This window comes from Crocuta crocuta, unplaced genomic scaffold (assembly GCF_008692635.1).
Source record: "Crocuta crocuta isolate KB4526 unplaced genomic scaffold, BGI_CrCroc_1.0 scaffold431, whole genome shotgun sequence".
In the NCBI taxonomy this organism is placed as follows: domain Eukaryota; kingdom Metazoa; phylum Chordata; class Mammalia; order Carnivora; family Hyaenidae; genus Crocuta; species Crocuta crocuta.
The window spans coordinates 1882121-1892946 of NW_027528859.1; the positions used below are offsets into that span (position 1 = coordinate 1882121).

The following is a 10826-nucleotide window of genomic DNA, read 5'->3' on the forward strand; positions in this document are numbered from 1 at the left end:
ACCTGAAGAACTCTTCTTGGTCTTTCTTTTACTGCGGGTTGGCTAGAGACAAATTCACTCAGTTTCTGGGCATCTGAAATTTTCTTTCTTTCATCTTAAATTTTGAGGCATAGAATTCTAAATGGTCCATTATTTCTTTCACCACTGTAAGGTGATTTCTTTGTTTTCTGGCTTCCATTATTTCTATTAATTCAGCTGCTTGGCTTATTGTTGCTCTTTTTTTTTCATTATGAAGTTTTTCTTTTTTATTAACTTCAAGTTAGTTAACATACAGTATAGTCTTGGTTTCAAGAGTAACACCGAGTGATTCATCTCTTATATATGACACCCAGTGCTCATCCCCAAAGGTGCCCTCCCTAATGTCCATTCCCCATTTAACTCATCCCCCCAACTCACCTCCCCTATAGCAGCTCTGTTTGTTTTATGTATTTAAGAGTCTCTTTTTGGTTTGCCTCCCTCTCTATTTTTATCTTATTTTTCCTTCCCTTCCCCTATGTTCATCTGTTGTGTTGCTGCTCTTTTGAAGGTAATGCATCTTTTTTTCTCTAGCCGCTTTTAAAACGTTGTGCCTTGGTCCTCAGTTTTACTATGCTGTACTGAAATGAAGTTTTCTTTGGTTTATCTTGATTGTAGTTCACAGAGTTCATACAACTTCATGAATCCGTGGATTGATATGTGTTTAGAGAGATTCTAGCATAATATCCCTTTAAATGTTGTTTCTGCCTATTCTGTCTTTTCTCATATTCCAAGACAACAATTATACATATGCTAGACATCTGTGTTTCAGTCTGAATATTTATTACTATTTGCTATGCTAACCTTTCTTCCAGTTCACTAACCTACTTTCTGCTCTGATAATATGCCGCTTCAGCCACCTATTGAGTTCTTAATTTCAGTTGCCATATCCTTCATCTTTAGACTTTTTGTTTTATTTTTTTTCCATAGCTTCCAGTTCTCTGATAATATTCTGTATCTTTTAATCTATTTTCCTGAATACATAAATGTTACTGTTTTAAAGCCATGTCTTAATAATGCCAAATTTGGATCACCTGTGGGTCTGTTCTACTGTCTATTTTTCTTCTTTGCTTTCTTCTTTTCTTCTTTATTCCCTTCCTCTCTTTTTGCCTCCCTTCCTCCCATCTGTCCTTCCTTCCTTCCTTCCTTCCTCCCTCCCTCCCTCCCTTCCTCCCTTTACTTTTTTCATTATTTGGTCCTATTTCCTGGTGTATCTTTTAGATTTTATTAATTTAATTGGAGATGAAAAAATGTAGCAGCTACAGAATGTGTTATCTTTCTTCAGAGATTTATTTCTCTTCAAGAAGGCCGTTAGACTAGGGGAAGATCACCTCAATCCAATCAATGAAGGATTGACATGATTCCAGGCTTGGTTTTGGTTGTTATGAGGCCTGGTCTATTTTGGTTTGCCCTTATTCCTCGTATTTGTTCTTCCGTGTTCTTAGCTGAAATCCTGGGGTGCTTACTGGCCCTGGGTGTCAACTTTTGGCTTCCTGATCCTGTGAGACTCCAACTACCCTACTTCATTTCTAAACCCCTCAGCAACTTCTTGGCTTCTTACCCTCTTGCTTTATGCAGCTTAGTTACCATGAAGTATTTCAAGTGCAAATGCTAGTCTGATAAGTGGGCTCACTTTTCTGTACTTCCTTTTCCTCAAGACCTTGGGCCCTACAAGCCCTGCAACCCTGATAGCCTTGAACTATGGTTTTGTGTCTTCCTCTCCCTGCTGAAGACTCTGACCCAGAGCTTGGGTTCCCTGCAGCTAGCCTTCCTACTTACAAATCACCAAGTGCCTCCGGGGGAAACAGCCAAGAAAGCTGACTCTGTTCAAAGCATTCTCCTCTCTCCAGCATCTTGGCCCTCAAGTCCTAGATGTCCTGGTTGCTTTATGATGCCTTTGAATGGCTATTTTTATATTTTATTCTGCTTCTCTGGATGTTTCTCCATGGGAGCTTTGGTCTGATATAAGCCATTTCATCACAGTCAGGGTGGAAATCCGAAAGGAGACTATTTTGCCTAAAAGGTAGAGGACAGCACCCTGGGGACAGGATAGCATGCCACTGTCTTCAGCTCTTTGAGAGGCTGTTGTGCACAAGAGGGAACAGCTCCGCGAGGAGACGTTGCACGTGGAATACAGGTTATAGGCGTGCTGCAGGTGCTGCATAGTCTCATAGAGGGCAAGCACGCCTTCACTGGAAGGTTCTTCCTGGAAAGACAGCTTCTCAGCGCCAGAGGAAGCTAAAAAATGGAGCTCAGCAAACATCTGGAAGTTGCTACTGAGAAGATCCAGTAATCAGATTGTAGGAGGGGCTTAATCCATGGTAACTGATTTGTGTATTGAGATCTTGCAAGATTTTTAGAAATACAGATTCTTAAATTATCTCATAGACATACTGAATCAAAACGTAGGGTCCTGGCTTCTGCATTTAACAAGGTCCCCAGGTGCTCCCCAAGCTGGAATATAGGAGCAAGGGGACTAAATACCCCCCCACCCCCAGGGGCCCTTCCAAATGAGACTCTGTGATCTGCAAACCCTAGATGCTAGAGAGAAACTCTGCCAGTGGCTGGAGACATGGAAGGGGACGGCTTCCTCACCGTCTCCTGCCTTCTGTCCATGAGGCTCCCCTCTCCCAGGAAGCAGGGCTCTGCTTGGTTCTGTTGAAACGACAGACCCATAAGGTTTAGTCACACTGTGGGTTAGCGAGCTTGTGTGGGCTAGCCTGGGAGCCTAACCACTATTTATAACATAGTTTCTGTGGGAAAATATGTTCCGAGTTCCAACAACTGCCTTTCAAAAATATGCTGGAGCACAACCTGTCAGTAATTGGGACTAACTATATAAAGTTATTTTCTCAGAAACTTTTAGCATCTCATGATAAACCTGACCTCAGAGAATGAGTAATTAATCAGCCTTCAGTGTCAGCTCAACGATGGAAGAAATTCTGCCTTGAATAATCGGAGGCCCGGCTTGAAGAACAACTATTAGTTTTTTCTCAGACAAATGCGAGAGTGTTTCTCCCTGCTGTCACTGTTTTGCCCAAGGGAGTTTGTTGCTGGCTTCACCTGGAACGTGATGAATGGTCTGGGATATAATGTGGTAGCAATGACTTCAACTCTGTGCTTGCGAAGACAGTAAGAATGAGGTCACCTTTCCGGGCTTAGCTACACCTGTTCCATTCCAAGGACTCTTCCCACAGAAATGAGGTCAACAGCCATATTTTCATTGTCCTCCCACCCACCTTTTACCCCTCACCCCCCACGTGAAGAACAGTGTTATGTAACAGAAAAGATGTGCATTTACAAGTACTCATGTAAGAAGTATGCATAGGGGCCCCAAGGTGTGAACAAATGATATGATTTTGGTCCCCCTACTGTCCTCACAAAGAAATAACCCTAGTAAAGTATAGCAAGGAAGCTAAAAAAGTATACTCATTTATTTGCTGGTGAGATCACACTGAGAATGTTCGCCTCGGGTCTGGACCCCTGACTTGAAAAGGGTCATAGAAACCTGGAAGAATGACCCGGTGGCATGTTCTGGGTAGGAAAGAGGTCTGGAAATATCATCTGAATATAATCATTAGACTGAACAAACAGGGTTCAAATACAGACCCCACCAGCCCTCGATGCTTTTGTGTGTATTGGAGAAAGCTCATGGGAGCAAAGTCCAAGAGAGAAGAAGTCAAAGGGACGTCATTCCTTTGATGCCTAACACATTTAGAGAAATACAAATTCAAGTAATTTGTAATACTTTTAACATAGCCAATAGCGAAATTAATGACCGGAAAAAGATCCAAATCATATTTAAAAATCAAAGAAAATATAGCTAAATAGTAAAAAGTGGAAAAATAATAAGGATGCATTAAAACAAAACATCAAAAGGTGTGACTATCACCATAGCAATATGGCATAAAGAAGTGCATCTAAGAAATAAAAATTGCCTATCAGTATGTGAAAGGAGCTCACTCTAATCAGGAATCAGAGAAATCTAAATTAAAATTAAAAGGAGATACACTTTTCTTTCTGAACCCAACAAACTGATGAAGATTTTTAAAATCAAAATACCTATTGTTGTCAAGGATGCAGGGAAGTGAGTGCTTTCATACACGGTGGGATTTTAACTTCTCGTCTTTTGGGAGAATAATTTGGCCCAAATATGGGTGAATCATGTTTAAGTTTGTTATATACTTTGCCTCAGCAATTATGTCTCTGGGAGTTTATTCTGAAAAAAAAAAAAAAAAAATACCAGTATGTGTTCAGAAAATTTAGATACAAGGATGCTTTCTGCAGTCCTATAATTGGGACAAATTCAAAATAGCGTAAATGCCCAATAATGGGAGGTCTGTTAAGGAAGTAAGGTGGTGTCAGGATGGCTAGAATGAACAACTCAGGCAACAGCAGATGTTGGTGAGGATGCAGAGAGAGAGGATCTCTTTTGCACTGTTGGTGGGAATGCAAACGGGTGCATCCCCTCTGGAAAACAGTGTGGAGGTTCCTCAACAAATTAAAAATAGAACTACCCTACAACCCAGCAATTGCACTACTAGGTATTTGTCCAAGGGATACAGGTGTGCTGTTTCAAAGGGGCACATGCACCCCATTGTGTATAGCAGTGCTCTCAACGAAAGGCAAGCTATGGAAAGAGCCCAGATGTCTATCAACTAACAAATGGATAAAGAAGATGTGGTATATATATGTCTGTGTGTATATATATGTGTGTGTGTATATATATATGTATGTATGTATACACATACATACAATGGAATACTACTCAGTGATCAAAAAGAATGAAATCTTGCCATTTGCAACAATGTGAATGGAACTAGAGGGTATTATGCTAAGTGAAATACGTCAGTCAGAGAAAAACAAATAATATGATTTCATGCATATGTGGAATTTAAGAAACAAAACAGGTGAACATAAGGGAAAGGAAGCAAAAATAAGATAAAAACAGAGAGAGACAAACCATAAGAGATTCTGAAATACAGAGAATAAACTGAGGGTTGATGGAGGGAGGTGGGTGGGGGATGGGCTAGATGGGTGATGGGTATTAAACGGGGGCACTTGTTGGAATGAGCACTGGGTGTTGTATGTAAGTGATGAATCACTAAATTCAGCTCCTGAAATCATCATTATACTCTATGTTAACTCACTTGGATTTAAATTTTAAAAAAGGAAGTAAAGTAGGATGTGCCCGCCCTGAGGGACTGTTGACCCTTGTCAGCACAGATGTGGGTAGAATTGTGGCTCTTCAGGGCATCCCAGGTTAGCAGCCCCGCTGGGTGGCCCGGTTGGGCAGGACTCCTTTACTATTAAGGAGTAATAGTAAATGCCACTATAACAGTGAGTGGCATTTGTGGGGCACCTTCCATGTCCTGGACACTGGGCTGGGCACTTTGCATGCTTCATCTCACTGAACCCTCATGGCCAACCAGCAAGGGAGGAACAGAGACCTGGAGGAGATAGGACCGTGCCCCACGTCACAGTTAGCAAACCGCACAGCTGGGGCTGGAGGGCAGCCCTGCCGACTTCCAAATGAGCTGTCATCACCACTGTGCCAGGCTTTTACCTATGTTGCTGAGAGGAAACCTCTAGATCACCTGATCCAACCTCTTCATTTCTCAGATGGAGAAGTTGAGGCTTGGAAAGGATCTCTGTAGGTATTGCCTTGGGTTCTGGGGATACCTCAGTGATCAAGACAGGTAACATCCTGACCCCATGGAGCTGAATTCTAGTTGCAGGGGGAGGGGCGAGGAGGAGCGAGGGCTGGAACAACAGATAATACGCAAATCAACACAGAAGTAGGAACATGGCATGTGTAGCAACATGGATGGACCTTGAGGGTGTTATGCTGAGCGAAATAAGTCAGGCAGAGAAGGACAAATATCATGTTTGCACGTAGAGGAGGATTAGGAGGAACTTAACTGAGGAACAAGGGGGAGAAGAAGGGGGGAAATGGTGGGGGAGAGGGAGAGAGGCAAACCATGAGAGACTCTTGAATGCTGAGAACAAACTGAGGACTGATGGGTGTGGGGGGGGAGGGGGGATGGGCATGGAGGAGGGCACTCGTGGGGATGAGCCCTGGGTGTTATGTGGAAACTAATTTGACAGTAAACTATTTGTAAAAAGAAGAAGTAGGAACATGGCAGGACGCAAAAAGTGCAGTAAAGAAGATAAAACCAGTGGCTGGAAAATGCCTGGGTGAGGAGTTTTTAGAAAGGGTGGGTCAGGGAAGCCATCCCGAGAAGTGACGAGAGTTGACATTTGAATGGAGAGAATTCATGCAAAGAGCTGGGGAGGCTTTCTAGCAGAGGAAACAGCTACTGCAAAAATCTGAGGTGCGAACAAACTTGATGTGATCAAAGGACCCAAGAGGTCTAAGGGAGAGCGTGCGCCTCATAACAGACCCGCGTGCTCTCCGGGGAGGAGTGAAATGCCGAAGGCAGCCTCACCTCACGGGAGCGCGTGAGGGTGGAGGGTGTGAGGGACACTGAGGGGCTCAGGGACCTAGGCTGGGCCAGAGACGGTGCCGCCTCCTCGAAGAACCCTTGGATTTGGGGAGTTCCTGCCCTGTGTTTTGAGTGATGAACAAATGTGATGGCTGGACGTGACGCATTTCCAAGGAAAACTGTAAAGAGGGATAAGACCTGAGTCATCCAATGGGAGCGAGAAAGAAGGAGGAGTCATTGCCGGGACACCAGCATTCCCGTTTGGTCTGGCAGAATTCCTTGCCTGCAGGGTCCACAATCGGAGGCACTTGGCTGTCCCCAGGCCGGGGACAGCGACCCTGTTCTGCTAACGCCTTGGGCCAAGGGCAGGAGACTCACTCGGGCCCCAGGCATGAGACGCAGCCCTTGTTCACTGCCCTCCTTGGGTACTGGGTCTGGCCCCAAACAGCGTGGGGTGGTTTTCAAAAAGCAATAATGTCCTCAAAAGTTAAAAAGGAGAGAAGTAGGGGCGCCTGGGTGGCTTAGTCGGTTAAGCGTCCGACTTTCGCTTAGGTCATGATCTCGCGGTTCGTGGGTTCGAGCCCTGCGTCGGGCTCTGTGCTGACTGCCAGCTCAGAGCCTGGAGCCTGTTTCAGTCTGTGACTCCCTCTCTCTCTGACCCTCCCCTGCTCACGCTGTCTCTCTCTCTCCTAGAAATAAATAAAAATATTTAAAAAATTTAAAAAAAAAAAAAAAGGAGAGAAGTAGTAGAGATGGAATGGGGTCATCCCAGCTACACACCCACCCCCTCCCCTACACACACAAGCTGTGTGACCTTGGGCAAGTCTCTGGACCTCTCTGTGCCTCAGGCTGCAGGTGGAGGGAGCATGTGTGACCATCTCTAAGAGCCCTTCCCAGTATAAACCATCAACGTGTCAGTGGTCTCTGTGTGATTTGTCCCCAAAGAGGGTTTCTCCAAAGGCTAAGCTGAGGGCTCTGCCGACCTTTCTGGCAGAGGAGTACAGAAGGGACTTGAGAGGCCCATGGAAAGGCTGAGGGCGACATGTCCCCCTGCAGTGGCACCCGTTGGGATGTGTGAGCCTCAGTAACTGAAGTAAAAAGGTTTTCATTACTTTGTGGCCACAATCAGCATGTAAATGTCACCAATGAAATTCTTTTCTGAAATTCGATTCAGTTTAATTCTTTTTTTAAAATGCTGGATTATTCACAGACCTTGCTATATTACAGAAGAGGAAAGAGGGGCACAGTATAGGCTCAGGGCAGCTCTTATGTCCAGCTTAGGCCCCATGCTCTAGGAAGGCCTCGCTGGGGTACTTAAGGCGCTCAGGATCCGTAAGACCCCTGGGACACACCCTCCCCGGCCCCGAACCTATACCCCCTTCCCCCTATACCACCTCCAAGGCTCTGAATTCCCTGCCCAAACAGCTAGAGCCACTTCCAGGGCCAGGGAGCCCTTGCCTGGGGTCAGCCCTCTTGAGGTTGGATTGCATCTCTAGGATGGTCAAGAGGCTCCGATGCCTGAAGGGGAGAAGGTATGGACCCAGCAGGGCATGGCTGCAGGGGTGGGCCCCAGCAGAAGGCCAGCGCCCGCTCCCCCTCCACCCCATCCCCACCCCTAGTGGCCTCTATATCCAGCCTGAAGCTCTCAGGAGCCCCAGAATTCAGAATTCAAGCTTGGCCTTCCATATCATTAGGAAGGTATATTTATTGTGGGGAGATAGAAAATATTTCATTGAACAGTTTATTTGCTTGTCTGTAACTTAAATATTTAGACGTTCGGAATGGGGTCCTACACAGGTACTAAGGATCGGCCCTGCAAACATCACAGGGAGGCTTGGCCTGGGTGCGCTGTTCCTTCACCCTAGCCTTGCAGGACAGCCAGGGTTCAAGTCTCGGTCCTGCCACTCACTAGCCGTGCGGTCCTGGACAAGCCCACTTCCCATAACTCTGATGCCGTGTGAGGGCGTTGTGAGGATTTAGTGAGATAATGCACGCACAGAGCCTGGCACCGTGCCTGGCTCATGGTGGGCATTGCAGAGTGTCCGTTCTCGGCACCATGTGCCTGATGTCGCTGCCGGTGGTAACCTGGCGTCCCCCACCCCTGTTTTGCAGACTCCACAGCAGTATGAGAGAGAGTACAACAACAAGCGGTCAGACGTGGGGCCCAGCAAGTTCCATGGGTATGCCTACGACGGCATCTGGGTCATCGCCAAGACGCTGCAGAGGGCCATGGAGACGCTGCATGCCAGCAGCCGGCACCAGCGGATCCAGGATTTCAACTACACGGACCACACCCTGGGCAGGATCATCCTCAACGCCATGAATGAGACCAACTTCTTCGGGGTCACGGTCAGTCCCACACCCCAGACTCTGCTTTCCCTTGTGCCCTTGGAGGCGTACAAGGCGATCAGGGCTGCATCACATGCCCTTTGATACAAGGCCCGTTTTCTGTGATCACTGAAGCAATTTCCTGTGGGTGGCAGGATTGCAGGGCTGCTAAAATGAGGGACAGGTTCGCTGATGCTCTCTGACACGCTGGGAAAATGCTTCTCTGTAATTTGTGGGTTACAAAGGGCATAATGAGTTGACTGCACACAGAGCAGTTGAAATTCACCACGTGGGGGATAGGGGCCGCAAGAGCTCCAGACCCAAAGTCAGGTTCAAATCCTGAGTCTTTCAAGCTCCAAACCATAGAGCTTTCATTCCCAAAACAGACATAATACTTACCTCATGAGGTAGGTAAAAAGGTGAGCCATTGCAAAGTAAAATCTGCTAGTATTTGTCGAGCAGGCTACTTGCTCTGAGCCTCAAGCTTCTCATCTGGAAGATGGGGATAGAAATATATGTCTTGCATAGAAGTTGTGAAAATCAGCAATGCTAATAATCGCTAACATTTCTTTAATCCTTATTATGTGCTACATACTTAGCTAAGCACTTCATATAGGTTAGATGCAATCATGTATGCCTAAGGCTAGGCACATGGTAGGCCCTCGAGAAATTGTTAGTGTTAATAACTGTCTTATTATATCTATATTCCATCCGTTGGAAGTAAATGCTGCTATTATCCCAATTAAAGGTGAGGAGGCTGGAGCTCAGAGCATTTAAGTTCTACAGCTATCAGAGGTATAGCTGGGATTTGAACCTAGGTCTATCTGTGAACTGCTGCATTACGCTACCTCCCGGTAACGGCCATAAGTGGTACTTAGTTATGTCTCATGATGATGTATTTGTCACTGACTCTGCTCTCAGAAAAGAAGGAAAATTTGCCTAAAGAATAGGTCGAAATGGCTAAAGTCCTATGTTGTGTTCTAATTTAAAGAGCCACTTAGAGAATCCATCTCTATCTTGGGATATTAACAAGAGTGGACAAGATGAGTGGATTGGTGTATTTCTTAAATGTTCATATTCCTTTGTGTGTGTGCTCAGGCTTGCTGGCTGTTGGTCTGGTTGGCAGAGCCTGTGCAGGTGCTGAGGGTGTAGATGATGCTGAGGTGAAAAAGATAGGCTCCCCGTCCTGGAGCCCGCGGTCCAAACGCAGGGGTGAGAGCTGGACACAGATGATAATAAGAATTAAAAGCACTCAGCACCACAGGACAAACCATTGAACCACAGAGGGGTTTCTGTGACCGTCGATGAAAACTTCAGGGAACACTTTGGAGGAGGGAGCTTTGGTGCAGTGCCTTAGACATGCAGAGAGAGTGGGGGCTGGCAGTCTGGCCAGATGGAGCGTGGTGAGTGAGGGAGATGTGCGTGAGTGTGTGCAGGACAATCTCTCTGTTGGGATAATTCGGAAGGGGGAGGACGAGGCTGGGAAGGTAAGTAGGGGCACTTCTGAAGGAACACGCTAAGGAGGCCGGCCTTTATCCTGTAGGCCAGTGATTCTCAAAGGGCGCCTTGACCAGCTGGGAGCTGGTTGGAATTGCACCTTCTGGAACCCAACCCTGGACCTACTGAATCTGGGTCTACAGTAGGGGCCCAGCTGCTGCAGCTTAACAGACCCCGCAGGCGGTGCTAACATGCTCTGCTCCGGGCAGTGGCCTGCTGCCGAGGCTTGCTGGAAAGGAGGATCCCGGAGTAGAGCCCCCCCTTGACCTGAGAGCCCTTGACCTCTGCTCCCACAGTTCAGAGTAAGGCTTTGAAGAGCTATGGGCAGCGCCCGTGTGTGCAGTGCCGCCTGGATTCACACGTTAAACTTGAACAGCCTTGAAAGATTTGGTTTCAAAACAACTGTTTTTATCCTCAGAACCTCCTGTAAAATCTTACGTGTGCTGGTACATAATACAGATTGGAGAGAAGCTCCTCAGTTGAAAGGAGAAGGAACACAGGGCCCTGCCTGTTCAGCCTCCCTTCTTGCAGACCCACAGC

The 10826-nt window shown here is 46.4% G+C and overlaps 1 protein-coding gene across 1 annotated transcript in view; it reads left to right on the top strand.

The window, feature by feature from the left end:
• GABBR2 (gamma-aminobutyric acid type B receptor subunit 2) overlaps window positions 1-10826 on the top strand; it is a 351725-nt gene that overhangs the window by 203606 nt on the left and 137293 nt on the right. Inside the window, exon 12 of the mRNA XM_077756059.1 lies at window positions 8574-8810. Coding sequence (XP_077612185.1) covers window positions 8574-8810 — 237 coding nt within the window. The remainder of the gene's footprint in view (window positions 1-8573; window positions 8811-10826) is intronic.